This window comes from Centrocercus urophasianus, unplaced genomic scaffold (assembly GCF_019232065.1).
Source record: "Centrocercus urophasianus isolate 14NV4802_14NV808 unplaced genomic scaffold, USGS_Curo_1.0 seq_35, whole genome shotgun sequence".
In the NCBI taxonomy this organism is placed as follows: domain Eukaryota; kingdom Metazoa; phylum Chordata; class Aves; order Galliformes; family Phasianidae; genus Centrocercus; species Centrocercus urophasianus.
The window spans coordinates 1664295-1681870 of record NW_024884922.1 but is presented as its reverse complement, the minus strand read 5'-3'; the positions used below and the strand labels follow the sequence as shown (position 1 = coordinate 1681870).

Genomic DNA, 17576 nt, shown 5'->3' with positions numbered 1-17576 from the left:
TCTGAGAGCAAACTTTAAACTAGGCAGTTTAGGCACAGACTGCAAACACCTGAGTTGAGCACACACAGCAAAAATGATCAAGGACCCCCAGCATTCATTTAACTTCTATGCCACCATCTATATATTGTTATTTCTTAGCCATGCTGTCTGGTTTAAGGCTATCTTGGTCATATCTTTATGGGCTACTTTCATATAAGTGGATTAAGTCGATGCTTTGCCATGAAAGAGATGGGATCACAATATCTAGGCTAAAAGACAATGTGATTTCTCTACTAAATGCATGCAGAACTAGCTAATAGAAAATGCCCCTGATAGAGAATATCATTTTAGATAAAAGTTCATTTGGGCACATTTTAAAATTGGATATAAATTATCTTGAAATAAACTCAAGTGAGAAATTAGAGGAGAGGTAACAGTACAGAAAGCTTATTCCCATTAGTGTTTGGGAAGATGTGAGGAAAAGGCAGCAAAAGACTTAGTTTTGTATCAGAATTTGATGTGTTTATTAACAGATTTTTAATTCTGATTGTTTGTGGTAGCTGCAGGAAAGATTTTATGAAAAGAGCTCCTCTTTCAGACTTACACCTCAGTTGTCAGGATCATCAGATAAAAAGGCCCCTACCTATTGCTTAGCATCACCTGGTACATTCTTGAATATGCTCACTCCACATGGAATGACCTCATGGATATATGGAGTGCAGAAACATTTTCCAAACCAAAAATGCCTTCAAGTTGCTACTAGTCATTGTGCATGCGGCTACAAGTCAACATAATTCAGGCCCCTTTCTTTTCAGGCTTGTCTAACTGTGTAGCTGCCTACACCTCTAAGGAGACCTCCTGCTTGCCTCTTTCACATGCAGTTTTGCATATGAAACAGTGCTCAAAAAACAAGCCTGCTGCCTCTCTTGCTTTGAATAATAAGGTTTTGTTGTTCCAAGCATCCTGTGATTTATTCCTCTTACTGCCCTCAAGCCTGCAGAGCAGTGGGTGGCTGGACAAAGCACAGAGGTCCATAAATCTCTCTAGACTTAGTCACTTCTTTGGAAACCAGAGACACTTAGAGTGTCACCACGTGCTCAGCTTCCCCAGGAACAAACCTACACATCCGTGGAATTGGAAAGTCATTATTTTGTTATTAAAAAAATCAGCTGTTTCTTCAAAATCAAGCCCAAACTGTTTTGCAGTGAGGAAGTTTTGGATTCAAAGCTATAGGCTCTGCATGTGAATGTGAACTTAAGCCCCCTCTGGGTTCATCTATATACAGAAGACAAGTGGAAAGATGGATCGATAGTTAGATGGATGGTTTGTAATGTGTTTTATATGATATATAGAAAATACTCTGAGTGCAGGGATGGCCAGTAGCAATCATTCTCGGGGGTAGGCACCAGAGCACTGACTGATTTGTAAAGGTTAGACCCTTCAAGATATTTTTTCATGCCTCATACATGCCTTCTCATACATGTCTTCTCGTCTATTTATGTACATGCCTATGACACAAATCTGGTCAGGCAGAGAAGAACATGGTGGGAAGGAATTGAAAGCCCACTAGCTATATAAGGTTTGGAATAGAGTCAGTAGAATCATAGAATCACAAACTCATAGAATGGTCTGGATTGAAAAGGACCATAATAATTGTCTAGTTTCAACCCCCTTGCCATGTGCAGGGTTGCCAACATCCAGACCAGGCTGCCCAGAGCCACATCCAGCCTGGCCTTGAATGCCTCAAGGGATGGGGCATCCTCAACCTCCTTGGGCAACCTGTTCCAGTGCATCACTACCCCTGTGTGAAAAACTTCCTCCTAATTTCTAACCTAAATCTCCCATCTCAGTTTAAAACCATTCTCCCTTATCCTATTGCTATCCACCCTCGTAAACAGCCATTTCCCCCTCCTCTTTCTACACTCTCTTCAAGTACTGGAAAGCCACAATGAGGTCGCCTTGGAGTCTTCCCTTTTCCAAGCTAAATGAGCCCAGTTCCCTCAACCTTTCCTTATAGGAGAGATGCTCCAGCCCTCTGATCATCTTGGTGGCCCTCTTCTAGACCCATTCCAAGAGTTCCACATCTTTCTTATGCTGAGTGCCCAGGTCTGGATGAAGCCTACAAAATGGGGCTTCTGTATTCCAGGTATAGTTCATTACTACAGTTCATTAAGCCACTGTGATTTTTTTTGCCAAACTTTCTTAAAGGTTTACTCCCCCTACTCTGCCATTAATCCAGCATTGTATCAGTTTATGCTGCCCACACGGAAGTATACTGAAGGTGTACTCACATGGCATTTCATGCAACCATAGCACTAACCATTGTTCTCATGGGAACAGGCATTTTCTTTTTGTGTTATAGATGAAATACAGAAATACAGAAGGCTGGCTGTATAGCTGACCTATGCTGAAGCAGCTTTTCTGATTCTGTAACTCTCATGGAAATTTCCCTGATCAGAGGACCCGGGCCATGAGTTTATTTTTTTCTTCAGAGAGGAGATTGCTTTGGATTCAGTCTTATAGCAATTTAGTTTAGATCACTGTAATTCAATTATGTCACTCAGAATAAGGTACAGAGTGATTTACTTGAACTTTGCAATTACACACACACAATCCAATTGTAGGTGATTTTCTTGGCCTTTCCAACTTTGACACTAATATACTTTGCATTTCCTTAGGGCCTTCAATCACAGCAGATTTTGTTCAGTGCTCTAAAAGTTATGACCCACTCTTAAAATGCATTCATGCCAATACCTTTACTCGCAAGAGTAACTGTGTAGACTTCACTGGGATTACTGTTGTGTACTTTTGGTATTTTTGGTGGCATTTTTGAACAGGAAGATCTTTTCCACTGAAATGATAAGAAGTAGACATATTTTCAGGAAATTTCAGGGCAGTTACTAACAAATTAATGCCTCCAAATAACATCTGAGCTATGTCATGGAATCACCAAGAAATGCATGACGTCTTTAGCAATCAAGGTACTTTAGAATGAAATTGTCATCTATGAGACTAGCCAGCGTCTACTGGGTACACAGAAACATTAATGCCCAATAAGCATTTGCTAAGAACTGACAGTTTCCATCAACATCACATCCTTTGCCATCAGACCAAAGGAGTGTTCCATCATTAATTTAGAGGACTGATGTCTGAACAATACCCAGCACAACAGAATGTGGTTGAGCAGGAAGAGTTATTTATTCACCATTATTGCTACTCACATCATTCAGACGTAAATTACAGAACTTGCTTTTAGCACCAGCATTTAGAAAGATTTTTTTTTCACCAACAACCTTCATGATACATCGGGGTGTTCTTACCTTCATTTTGCAGAAGAGAAAGCTGAGAAAGACTCCGATATAATAGTATGAACAAATTCATCCAGAAGGCCAGTATACAGCTGGAATCTGACCTTGTCAGATGTTAACTCTCTACTTTCTAGACTGTAACAGCCTGATTCTTTGGGAACATGAGTAAACATGGAGAACAGATTACCTTCTCTTGCAGTTTTTGATACAAAGCCTAATCATACACCCAATCAGTTATACACCCAATCTGTTATCTGTTAATCACATTTCTTAAGGCCTGTAAGGAGGGGGAGGAAAAACTATTATTATGTAAATGATCAGTGTGGTCATCTTCTATGGTTTCAAGCATCCTACAACCTCTGGAATAACTTTTTTGCCTTCTGAAGACTCTTATTCCTTTAGCATAGCCAGCAGATAATGCCCAACACTGCTCTCTTCTGCACAGGATATTATTTTCCTAATGATTAGTGGTATTTCTTAGTGGTATTCCAGTAATCTTCAGCAGCTCCTTCCTCAGTTTTCCTTCCTATCTCTGGTCTCATTTGAATCTGTTCAAGGCAAGTCTCCACTCTTAATATTTTCCTTCATTCTTATTGTTTTCAGTTCTGTTTGTCTGTCATCAAGCTTAATTGAGCCTTAGTCCTGGCTAGAAACCCTGTGTAATTTAATGAATAATGAAAAAGTGAAACAAGGAAGGGAAGGATAGTAGGAGCAGCGAGAGGAAGAAAGATGGAGACAGTGAGAAATCAGCTGTCTCTGTTTCCTACTCTTCTTTCGCAGATGATCCTTCTACCTGCTCTAAATTAATATCAAAGCCAGGGGGAGCACGAAAAGGTTGGTGGGGAAGAAAATGACAACCTTAGGGGAAAAAAATCACGATACAGAAAAGCGTCTGTCCCCTGTCTAATTCCTGCAGAGGCCTGTAGCTGATGATGCTGAGAAAAATACAGTAGCAAGCTCTGACATTTCATTTCTGCAGAGAATTGAAAAAGGGCTTGCTGTAATTCATCGCTTCTTGTAACTCAAACCCTTTTTGACAGGAGTACCTGCGCTGTCTTTTAACAGTGGCACCATGGTGGCTGTAATTGGACATGAAAAATGATGTCGTGTTTCCACTTGCAGGGAGGATTGGGGTGGGCGTAGGTGGGGCAAATGGCAAATTGATATGGGAAGATAAATTTGGCATTATTTGAATGAGTTGGTTTTAGGCAAAGGGTATGAAAAGACAAAATGAAGGTTATGAAGTGTAACGAGTAGAGTAATTTTGTCCAAGGTGTGCAAAAACAACAGTAAGGATGGTTTTCGGCAGAGATGAAGGTGCAAAGAATGAAAGGAAAGTAAGCAGCATAGTGCAGCTGAAGTTTTAACTCCCCAGTCAAACTAATTACTTACAGCTTCTGTGGAAGAAAGGCCCACAGCTTTTTCTGCAATAGCATGGATTCACATTTTTGCTGTTACACAGCACCCACAGTTTCTGATACAGGGAGTCTGAGACACAGAGGTTGCATGATGCCACATGAGTAACGTAAATGTGAATAAAACTCTGGTTCTTCACTGCTGTTTGCCACCTCTTTGAAAACTGGGTTTCTTGTGTGTAACCAGAAATTCAAATTACATTTTCTGGCTCTTTTTCCCTCAACATCCCAGCAGTGATGTTGAGTGAGACATTTTCAAATCATTACTGTGGCCAAAGTGGCCTCTGCATCATGAATGGGGCATTCTGGGACCATAAAGTTGGGAATCTTATAAACACTTCAAATAGATAGATGCTCATGTTTCACACAGAGCATGAACATTTTCAGTCATGTCCTACAAGGAAGGAGAAAGGCTACAGATAAACTCATGACAGATTAACAGATACTAAAACAGTATGTTCCTCAACAGGGATAATCTGGAATGAGAATTCACGATCATATTTCAAAGGAGACCACAGAGAACATCTTTGGGCAGAGGAAAGGAGGACCACTGCAGCAAAGAGAAGTGTAACAATTCCTTGGGGATGACCTTCCAGATTTTGTCCAGTCCATTTGTCAGTTAAACACTGGATTAGCCTACCTAGTTCTTTTTCCTTGTAATGCCAAATCTCTCTTAAAGACTTTTTAGTGATAAGAATCACTAAAAGTTCACAGCCAATCTCTAGTTCCTATGATCCCTTGTGGCTGCCCATGACATTAATTGGATTTGCTGATTAGCATTGGTATTAGCACCTTTCTGTTTTTCTTAAATCTGAGGTTTCTTCCTCTTCTTTGCCTGGTTGGGGTTCTTCTGATGAAAATTACAAGTTCCTGCAGGAAGGCTTGTGTAAAATATGTAATTCCTGACTGTATTGGCAGCTACTGGTGGATATATTTCATGACACTGGAGGCATTTAAAGATGTAGAAGATAAGTTTCATTGGTGGACAGTAGTAGCTGCCATGGATTTCCTGAGCCTTAGGGCATCATGACATGTTTTTAAAGCTTCATGTGCTGACTCACTCAAAGGCAACTTTATCAATTCTAGGTTCAAGTTCTCCTCACAATTCCAGGAAGGGGCATCTTCACCAAGGCATGTTGTCCACCTCTAGTGTACTGACCTGAGTTCTTCCCTCATAAGGGAACTGAAAAAAGTAATTTGAGGTCACTGACTTTTCTAGTTCAAGGTAAAGATGATTATACAATCTCATTTACTCCAATATTTCCCTCCTATTGTGAGCCCAGTTGATTGCCATAGGACTGTTCTTCCACCTGACACACTCTCATGGTCCACCAGGACAAGAAGTTAGAGATATCCATAACATTATCCCTGAAAACACTTTTCAGAGGACTGTAATTACGAATAAAAAAATTTGTTTCTTTGCACAATGACAGTTCACAGCTGAAGAATAAGCAGAGAGCTTGAACCTCTGAATTCCTTTCTAAGCATGTGCTTCCCAGACTGGGGAAAGTACATTTTATTTTTCCACTTATTCTTTCCCTGTTCCCCATGCCATCTGCCTGCTCCCACGGTATCTGTGTAAGGAAAGAAAAAAGAAAAGAGGGAGAAGAAAGAAAGTTCCATCTATGGAGGGAGGAAACTTAGTTATTTTCCTCTCAGTGTTTCTCCATATAATGGGTATTTTTCATGTCAAGATGATCTCAATTTGTGTTATGGGCTCTGTGCATACAGCACTTTCTCTTTGGTCTATAAAGAAATTGTCAAGTGTATAAATCAGAGTGCACATTAAATGACACTAGCCTTTTATTTATCAATTTACCTAAATATTTCTTTTTCTCATTTTGCTAAAAACTTGATGTTCTCATCTGACTTTTGTGAACTGACCACATCCAGTTCTTCACAAGTAGGAAGAGTTGTTCCAAAGGCAATCACTTGAATTCAGTGGGGAATTTTGTGGCTGTTAGCACACCTCCTACAAATTCCTACCTTATGTGACCACTTCTCTTTCCAAATGTCTGGAAAGCAAGTTCTCACTGTCTTTGAATGAGCAGCAGGGACCTCATATGTTTAATAGATCTTTAAGTGCCTCCAACAGCTAGGTGCTGAAGTGTAGTTAAAGGAGCGCTATGGCAGGACGTCCATCCTGCTGAAGACAAGTACATTGCTTCTGGCTCTGCTAATATCTTGTGATAGTTGTGTGTGAGGGACAGACCTTTATAGTTGCAGAATCAGGGGCTGATGTAAGGTTTACGCAGTACTTAGTAGTTTTTAGCACTTAAACTGCCTGGATTTTCTAGATGATGCTGGCATATAGAAGAATAGAATTTGCTCATAGTGTCTGAAGCCACTGATCCATCTTTTTCCAAGTGTGATTCTAACTGTAGTCAGTTTATGGCTAAGTACATTTTCCTCTCGAGACAACAATGCAGAAAGATCTGTGAGGCTCTCCATCATCTTAACCTACTTGTCAGCCAGTTTGATGACTTTTTATTACCAAATATGTGTTCAGAGCAATTAGAATAAATCTAAATGATTACGAACTACTTTCAAGAAAAAAAGAAGAAAAAAAAAAAAAAAGAAAAGAAAAGAAAAGAAAAAAGAAAAAAGAAAGAAATGAGGAAAAAAAAAATGAGGGAAGAAAAAGGAAACGGATTTGTTGGCAAGCTGCACTTAGCCACAAAGAAGAGAGGAGCAAAATCACCTCTACTTCATTCTAAGGTAGTAGAAAGACTGGAAGAGAAGCATAGAGATAGAATAATTAGAATAGAATAATAAGATATTTTGCATGTTACATAGTAGTACTGCCTAGATACAGACATCACAACTAAAAAGATTGCAAATCCCTTGTTGTAATGATAGTTGGTAAAAATTAGTGCTTCCAGTGTTTTCCAGAGAAAAGAGAATAATTCAGATCGATGCCTACTTCAAACTGAGAAGAATTAGGAAGAAAAATTGTCATCCCTGCATTTTCAGGCCAAACCCAGACTCCCCCACAAAGTTCCATCAGGACCATTCCTCTTACCCCTACTCTGAGAGAGCACAGAGGTGGCTATGGTTAATGTACTTTGCAGTCAAGGCATAGTACACTTCTGAGCACCTCTGCCCTCTGCCTGGAGGTTAAGACAGCTTTACTGGGCCTGCTGCAACTAACATGGATCCCAGTGGGAGTTTCCATTTTATTTAGCCTCCATTTGCCTCTTTTGTTTTCTTTCTTTCTTTCTTTCTGTTTGTTTGTTTGCATTGTGGTTTGAAAAGGCATCCTGTGACACTTAGCCAATTTTTGGTCTGACTTCATTGGGAAGCAGTGGGTTGGCAAATTCCCATTGCCATGTTAATATGGTATGGAGGAAGAGTCAGGAAAGGGCTTTCAGATGGAAATCTTGGCTGTTTCTGATCCAGTCTGTATCACCAGCTATTAATAGCAGAGGAATATCCTAATCTCTTGCATCAGACATTGAGATAGGCGCTAGCAGTAAGGATGCTTATGAACATCCACTGCCACTTCTCCTGAGAAGCTGTGTAGCTCTAGGTGTAAGGGAACTCCTTTAATGTGGAGTTCTCTTGCACTCAGACTTTTTAAGATAAAAAGGTAAAAGATAATAAGAGAGGCAGTGATGGGAACCAAACCTGGCCAGTCACACTAACCGTGTGCCTGCACCAGTGACCTTCTGTCCCCAGCACTATAAAGGAGGAAGGGGACTCAATCATCTGTGTCTGTGTTTACATGAGCCCTGTGAGCAAGCACGGCTGAAGGCAGCACTTGGCTGGCAGCTGGTGTGACTGAACGTGTAGGTGTCCTGTCTGTGCTGTGCTATCTGTGTGTCTCTCGGAATATGTTCATCCTTGCTATGGACTGGACCTGCACAAGGGAAAGATGCAGCTGTGTTCCCCAGCCTGGGCTGAGACCCCAGCTCCTAGGCACCATGATAGGCCCCAGTGGCCAGGCAGGAGCTGTGCTGGGTCAGAGTGGCTGAGAAGTCTGCTGTGCTCTGCACCTCACTGAACACAGGAGACAGTGCTGGTTGTCAGTGTTTTTCTTACAGGAACAGAGCAACAGGGATAAATTAGAGAACAAAAATCATATTTTCAGCACAATTGCAAGATTTGTATATGCACATATATTCTGATGTAAGAAAGGAAAAGCACATTTGAAAAAGCAAAAGAGGGAAAGGGAGATTTTGACTAACTTACTGTGCCTGTCCTCTGAAGAAAGTCTCAATGGCCAGCACTTCCATGACATGGGCAAACTAGGTCCAAGTACCATTCCCCCATACTGCTGATAATCATAGCCAAACCTCCTGAGCCAATGGTTGAGGTGAAATTTACTTCTGTTCTGACACAGTAGCTTTTTCAGAAGAAACTATTAGAAATTTTAAAAGTTACATTTAAAATTTCACAACCCAAGTGAAAAGAGTCAGTCTCTCTCCTGGTGTGATTCAGCAGAGCGCCTGTCAGGAAAATGGGGTGGCACTGAATTACCTCACACCAAGAAGCTGCCCAGGCAGCCTGTGCTCTGTGGTCACTTCTTTGCTTACTAATAGCTTTTTTTCCCTCCTCAGGGAGCATATTCTTGTGCTTACTATGATGCATGACTCTATATATGAATGCTCAATTCCATTGTTAAATATCTGTCTCTCTTCGTTTTCTCTTACAGATGAATAGACCGATCCAGGTGAAACCAGCGGACAGCGAAAGCCGAGGAGGTAGTTGACTGCATTGCTTTCAGCTACAGTGCTAAGTATAATTGTTGTCTCTGGCTTCTCTCAGGCAATGTGCTGATCAATTAGTAACGTAATCACTGCCAAAGAAATTCCCTCTGCAGCAAAGATTCTCTTTATTAAATCTCCTTTACTTCGTCTCGCTTTCCTCATATTCAATTATTATTTGATTTTAAAAGGCAGGCAGGTGCCAGAGATTGCCTGGGAAACAAATAACTGCCTTGTTAAGAAGTGAAGCATCAGGCACTGACTTAACAAAGTTTAACAGCAATGACGGCAACATAGTTTTTCAGACCTATGTTCTGCTGAGCTGCAGAGGTGTTTAATGTGGTTAGGATAAAGCAGACATTTTACGATTTATCTGACCATGTTGTTTCTCCTTGAACTGAAACAACTCTGGTCATGGACAAGGTAAATTGTTAAGAGTTTTCTACACCTGCATCAGCTTATGTGGATAAACATGTTGTGGAAGCTGAAGGCTTCTCTCAGAAAAAGGGAGTTATTCAGGATTTGTACAGATGTAGTTGGAGTAAGGAGCTGGTCTTTCTCTTTTCCGTCCTGCATAGTGGATTTGGAAGGCTTTGCTAAGTGACCATTCCATTGATCACTGGTGATAAGGTGTTTCCTCTGACAGGTTTTCTTTCTGACAGGTTTTTGTTTCTTTCTGCTTTTTTTCTTACAGGCTTTCTTTCACAACTGATTTTGTGGTACTACAGCATACTTGCTTGGTAGGGGCCTGTTTGTCAGATCAAATACAGAGCTCACTAAGAATGGGTAACATCATCAGTTATGCAGGACTAGTTTGCACTCTATTTTCTTAAATTTGCATATTTATGTATATATAAATATACACACACACACATATATATATATAATGGCATTCATTCTTCTCTATACCTATCTGCTTGGCTGAAAAAAAACAACACAAACTAGAGGCTTTTGTCAATATATGCAGTTAAAGCAGTAGTGCTTAGGTATCATAGAAACATGGGAATAGATTTTGTCATCTAGTGATGATTTGGCCATGCGTTATATGAAAACTCTTTAATTTTCAACATAGACATAAACTTTTCTTCATTTATGTGACTCTATCTTTGTGTTGACATTAGTGGAAATTCCCCAGCACGAGCTACTGAAAAGGAGCAAAATGTCCTGCAGATAAAAGGCCCTGAAATTGTATTCTTTTTCAGTTGAAAGCTTTGGATTCCAGATGCTTTGACTGCATCAGTGTGAGGCTGAAACTCTCCAGTGACTCAAGTCATTGGAAGATTTTGTACACAGCTCATAGTTAGAGGGCTGGTGTCACGGAGTGGTGAAACCAGCAGGTTGGCAGAGGCTCTGTAAGGAAGAGTTGCGGTGCCGTGTAATTACAAAGCAGGGCAAGAACTGAATACTGGAAAAGTGCCCGAAAGTCCAGGGATAAATATGGCACTTCTGGAGTCCCCATAAAGTAAATTCAGGGGAGTTTGCTAGCGGTGTACAGAAAGCGTTCAAAAGGCTCTGCAGTGGCAAGTTCTTCTATCAAGGGACAGAGCACTTTTCTAATCTGCAACAAAGCATGTCACACAAGGCAGCATCTTCTAGTGGTTTTTAACAGAACAGGGTCAATTTTCCCCCTTTTCCTTCCCCTCTGAAGATCTGGCTCCATGTCTTAGTAGGTGTGGGTAAGCTATGGGCAGTTGTCAGTGTGGATCTCCTATGGGGAAAGGGAAAGGCTCAGCTGCTTGGGCAAATGAGGGGACATTATGCACATTCCACTGGAGCTCGTGCCGACAGCGGGAGTGAAGGGAGAGCCTTTTGTCTATTTAATTAGACATACCAAAAAATAATAATTAGGCTGGCCAATTTGCTCAGTGTGCCTACAGGGTATGTAGCTCCCAATCACTTTTTTTTTTTTTTTTTTTTTAAATGCAAATCACTAATAGAGAACACATGCCTGGTTTTCTGGGGAAGATTTTCAAACTCTTGCTAAGAGCAGCTGCTTTCAGGAGGAGAGGATTGAACCGCAAAGGGCTCGGGTGGCAGTTTGATTCCACATTATCTGTCACACCAGTAGTTCCCTCTCCATTGTATTTTACCTAATTATCTCCCCTACACATACAAGCCTCATCTCTTTCTACCCACTCCGCTTCCGTATTTCTCCTGTCGGTGGTGATGATAATGTAGGGCCAAATGTGTGTGCTCATCATTGGTGTGAAAGACACGCTGTCCTAATTTCCCACTGTCAGGCTGCTTGTGGGCTGGTGATGTTTCAGAACGGCATGACTCAAGGGCAACTATGGGAGAAAAGAACAATTGGCACCCAAGGGAGGCATTGTATGAAAACTTACGTTCTCTGTGAGCCCACCAGTTAAAGGAGGCAAGGCAAACAGAATGCTAAAAAGGAGGCTGTGTATCTTAGGAGCACATCAAAAGACTTCATTAGGGCTGCAAGATAAAGGTCAACTTCAACAACAAAGTTGTTAAGTTGTAGCTTATTATACCCAACTCATGTATCAGGATGGGACATGAGGAAAGGGGAAAGGCTTGGAAGATTAAACATCTCTTCTGTACTGCACAGTCTGCTCAAAGCCCATGCTCTAAATACATCCCTGTCTTCTGACACATAGGGAATTTTGGTGCCAAGTCAAGGTAGTAAAGAGAGGATGTGATGCTGTTTGAATCTATAGTTCAGAAAGAGGCTGTAACTGGAAATGGTGAACGGTGTTCTTGAGGCAATGAGACTGTGTTTTACACAAGGATAAATACCCAGATTTTGTTGAAGCATGGGCCCTTGACTTTCCCAGTAAGATCTCCCAAAACCCAAAGCTGGTAGGAGTCTGGAATTTACTCCAACGACAGCAACAAAAGCAGAATGTGCTAGATAATTTTTTCCCTTGTTATACAGCCTGTAATTCATTGGTCTTCAATCCCTTCTGTGTCTTGATTCTCAGTTGAAACAAAAGTGGGTTTGTTGGCATTTGGAGCATGTGAGTATGAATTTAGACTATCAGACCATCTAGATTTAGGGAGGAATGCAAAATATTGCTTTGCACAAATTTCACTCATCCCAGCAAAATGGAAATTCTGACTGCCCCTTATTAGTTGTGCTTTTTTTATTATTTTGTCTGTTAATCCCCACATTGGACTAGGAGCAAGACAAAGAATGCAATTCTTTTCAGTAAAAACTGGCATTATTTACATTTGCCTAATCTCACAGGACTTAGAAATGAATGTATTTTCAATACATTTCTCTTGGGAAACAGTCTAAATTAATGGGAAAATTGTGCATCTTGCATTCCTGCCTATTTGTGTGTGCAAATGCTCAAGCTGCAGAATGTTACATGGGAGTATTTCTTCTATCAGATGCTTCATGTGACTCCAAATATCTCATAGGAAGGTCAGAATCCTCCAACATTTTATAAAGACCTCAGCAGTGATCAGATTGATAGAACGTGACAAAAAGGCAAAAATTCTGTATTTCTTTCAGAAAAAAATCAGAGTATAATTAGCTACATCAAGGATATCTTAAAATCTTTGTCTGACATTTGTGCTGCCCAAATTTTGCTTTGATTCCACAGAAGTTATTTTGCCATGTGTTATGTTGTCTGATACGTTTTAGGCATGTAAACTACAACTTGATGTTATATTCTGAGTAAGACAAATCCCAATTAAACAGAAAGAATTTTCTATTACTTTCATCCTGTTGATGACTTGACTTTAGTTCTTTGTCTTCTATTCAGCTCTAAAATTAGTTTTGTAGATATCAATGAATTAAAGTTTTGCAAACTTAGGGAAAGATTTCAAGTCTGTTTTGTGGTTAGAGGCGAAAGTTTGGAGCCATTTCTTATTTTGTTCACGGTATCTCTAGCCCTCACTAGACAGCTCCTGCTGCAGCTGGCAGGGTTAACCTGTGATAAACACAGCCCTGAGGTCCCACTAGCGTGTTCTGGGAGTAACATTTTTTAAAAGGAAAGGACTCTCCTGCTTCTCTAGTTACACTCTATTAGTGATGCTTAGATGCGCCATTGCCTCCACATTCCTCTCAAAGGACAGGGGAAGGTCCATAAAGGAAGGCATGCAAAGACACACACAGTGTGCTACCCAGGTTCAGTGTTAACGTCTCTACCCAGAAACACTTCACAGTGGTTTCTGGTCCTGTATTTTGTGAAGAAATTATAGAAGGTTCCTGTACTAAAGAAAATTAAAAAAAAAAAAAAAAAGTCAAAGTCTGAAGTTGTTTAGTTGAAAGGTAGCAGCATCCTGCAGAGAGGGAGTAGAGGGATTTATAGGAGACCCTGCAGTTTGACACATTGCAGTGCTTTCTGCATGCAAGACTTCACAAATCTACAAAAGCCTTTGTGTCTGTTTGTGCTTGCAAGAAAATTTGTTTGTGTATGTTTTGCAGAAGGTGTGTGCAGTGTCTTTTTTGTCTGCTGTTTAGGGAACGTGATAGCAGCTGCTGGAAGATTTGGACTGTCATATTTCAAGTGACTTGCATCATTTCTCAAGCTGTTATTCAGTATGCAGGCTCTGAAATTATCTGTTTGGTTATGGTTTATTCCAGCTTCAGAACAAAATGTCCAAGCACTCACAATATGCAGCAATACTGTGGTGCTTTGCTCATGCACCATAATCTGTTTCTTTTTATTCCCGTCCATCAGCACAGCAATTATGATGGGGCCAGAATGACCTCTCTGCAATTTATAAGGCCTATTGTCTTTGGGGACAAAAGTCTGGATCTATTTCTTATTTCATCTGTGGCATTTCTAACTCTCACTAGCCCTCTGCTGCAGCTGGCAGGGCTTGTCTGTGATGAACGTAGCCTCAGATTCCACTCACTATCTGCTATTTAGCTATTTTTCATTTAAATATTCAGAATTCTATGGCTCATGCTGTTGGCCAAAATGTCTCAGAAATCTTCCTGTCCAGATGCAGGCTGGGTTAACTGCTACAATCAAATGACTTCAGGTTGGATTGGCTTTACTCTGCTATAACAAAACCATGTGGAATTATTTCCTTCTTCTCTGGAAGTGCTTTGAGAAGGTCTATACAACCACAAGGAAGGTGTGAAGAAGAGAGCTAAGAGTAAATAAGGAAGTGGCAATCTTGGCAGAGCCCAGCATCTCCTGTCATGCACTTCTCAAGGTTAGGCTTTACTCATGTGCCAGAAGTCCGAGTGTGAAAATATGCACACATCAGACTTGTACCATCTCATTCTTTTATTTGAATCACATGTCTAGCCTAGCATGCCAGATTCCATGGAAGCCATTTTACTGGCATTTCTGTGGCTTTTATCTTTGCTGAGCTCCCTTTATTACTTCCCACCTCAAAAACTGGAAAGTGGGATGACAAAATGTTTTGTTTCCAAATGGTGATCCATTCATCCCACTTTTACTTTGCCTGCACGGATTTTTTTTCTCCTCAGTTCCTTTTTAGCAGTCCCAGAGCCATTCAGCAGGACCAGGCAGTCAGCACTGGCAAACAAATATAGAATCATGAAATCGCAAGGTTGGAAACCACCTGCAAGATCATCCAGTCCAACTGTAACCTAGGGAGATAATGTTCTCTCTGTCACGACTAGTCAGAAATATCTAAGCTGATCTGTCCTGAACACATCTTTAGGGACTACCATTAACTCTACCAAAATCATCATAAGCCCTGTAGTATTCTCACCCATATCTTTTATAGCTCAAGTTGTGGATGGCACAAGGAGGTACTTGTGAAGATCACACAGAACACGTGTGTCACACTTGGCTGTGACCAGTACACTTTTCAGGACAGAAATGGTGGTTGGATAGTAGCAGATCTGTCTTCATATTTTTTGAGGTCTCAACTCAAGACCTCTGGACAAGTAATTTGCCACACCTTTATCGCATTCCACCTTCTTTTTTCCTTCAGTGCCTACAAATTTAAAAACCATATCTCCCATTCTTTCTCTTCCCTTGCAGTTTGAAAGATTTTCAACTCCGTACTACATTGCACTTCTAAATCTCACAGTGTTGTATATATGCTCTTACTTAAATTTGCCCAAAATATGATTGGTCAACTCTTTTCCACCTTTCTAACAGGAGAATTTTTTTTGCAGAAAACACAGCCCACACCTAAATCCAAGTATCTTCTCTCTATTAATTGCATGTTCAGTATTAAATAGCTCACTGTAGTTCTCTGGGTGAAGGAAAAAAAGAAGTAATGATTGTTTTAAAGTAATCTAATATTATGTTAAAAAAAAATCCATGGGGAAGGGAGATGAGCTCAGGAGTCAGAGGGGAAAAGAACCTGATATCATTCTGGGAGGCAGCCTTCTTGCCTTAGAGTTTGAAGAAGTATCAGAACCCACAGAAAGCACTAGCAAAGCACCATTGGCAGGGTGGGCACTGAGGAACAGCTGTTGGAGATACAGTCAATTTATGAAGTCAGTTTGTCTCTCTGCCTATTTGGTCATGGCTGGAGAAGAATTTGGACCTGGAGCTACAAGGACCATCATATATTGCATAGACTTGAGCATCTCTCTGGCCATTTCTGGACCACGTTTCTTGGTTTCCTCAATGAAAACATGGATTCCCTAAGTCCAGGGCTGAATCAAGAAACTCACCCATACCTGGGCTTCTTGTTTTTACTCAGTCCAGTCTTAGAGAGGCAAAGGTCTTCCAGAGGCAGAGCTGAACTTTAGAACCCAGTGCATGTGATGGAGCCTTCTTCAACAATGCCACTAGGTTCAAAGGAAATCTGTCTCTGGTTTTCATTCCAGAACAGAACATCTGTTAAAAAACTTTTTAAAAGTGATGTTCTTCCTTAAATCTCAGGATAAGGCTGATCTAGAAACAGTATTTTAGTAGTCATTGAGGTCTTCTCTTTCTAGTTGTGACTTGTCATAGGGCCAATCACAGACTATGAGAAATGAAAAATATTCTGGTGTTCTAGAAATTCACAACTGCTCAATACTGAGAGCTGAATACTGTTGTTTTCACAAGGTCCTGTTTTCAAGCAAGCAGAAGGTACCATCAGTGCTGCATGCAAATGTGTCAGTTAACTCAAAGTAGCCTTGGATGACCCTGTTTGTGCTCTCTTCTGTCTGGTAAAACTTAATTCTGGGGGAGAAAAAGGGCTCCAGAAGATCCTTATGTGTAATGTTTTATATTCGATGACACTACTGAAGGCTGATGTGCTCCACTTTGTACTCACCTGCTGAAATTGTATAAGGGAAATCAAACTTTTGTTCATGTCTGCCCTTTCCATCGTGATTGAAATCGATGGAAGGGTGCCCATCAATAGGAACTGGAAGAGTTCCACAGGACATTGTGTTCTAGCACATGTCCTCAGGACAACCTTTTAAAATAAAGAGTTAAGGAAATAAAAAAAAAAGGGGGGGGGGGGGAGGAAACAAAACTAACCATACTGCATATTTTTCATATAGCATCTGTAACCTAGTAGTTTATTGATAAGGAGAAGAGCCTAGAGAAGAGCCTACAGAGAGGCTGGGGAGCTCACTGCCTTGAGGCTTTTATATCAGTTCTTCTCTCTGCCACTGAGGTACCACACAACTTTTGATCAATTATGTAACTTTGACTCCTTTCTTCTCAATCTTTATGCATTGCCGATGTAGGTTATGATATACTTTTATTTGCTTATTTCTTGTGGCTAGTGCCTTTGGCTTTCAAGAAAGATGGGCTGTCAGTGTCATAGGATTAAGACACCAGTGCAAGCTTTTAGTTGTGCCCAAAAATGTTGTGTAAAGGACTAAAAATCCAGTATGGTGTATAACTGGATTCTGTGTAACAGAATAAAGATGGAAGAAGTGGTGAGGAGGGTGGAGGAAATAAAACATAGAATTCTGTAAAAAAATTCTGCCTTGGTAAATACAGCTCAACCTCCTAGGTGAACTCAGGGACGCATTACAGTCCTGCTATCTTTTTTTAATGTAAAGGTTGCTTGTCAATGGGTTTTTATACAGCATTAATAATACATTTATAGATATGCTCCACAATTAATTGCAAAGCATTTATGGCACTGAACAGTTAGAATGCATTATGATAATCACTCCTCATGCATTGACTTTATTGTAAAGGTTTTGCTGATCATTATAATTGGCTTGTTATTACACAGGGATATAATAACACCGCTCTGTATAGTAGTTCATAGCACATCAATAGGAAATACATTCCCTTCACTAGAAG

General features: G+C 40.5%; 1 protein-coding gene across 1 annotated transcript in view; it reads left to right on the top strand.

Moving 5' to 3' along the window:
- Positions 1-9356: 9356 nt before the first annotated feature.
- CELF4 (CUGBP Elav-like family member 4) overlaps positions 9357-17576 on the top strand; it is a 265017-nt gene continuing 256797 nt past the window's right edge. The window contains exon 1 of the mRNA XM_042831131.1: positions 9357-9405. Within this exon, the coding sequence (XP_042687065.1) occupies positions 9357-9405 (49 nt within the window). The remainder of the gene's footprint in view (positions 9406-17576) is intronic.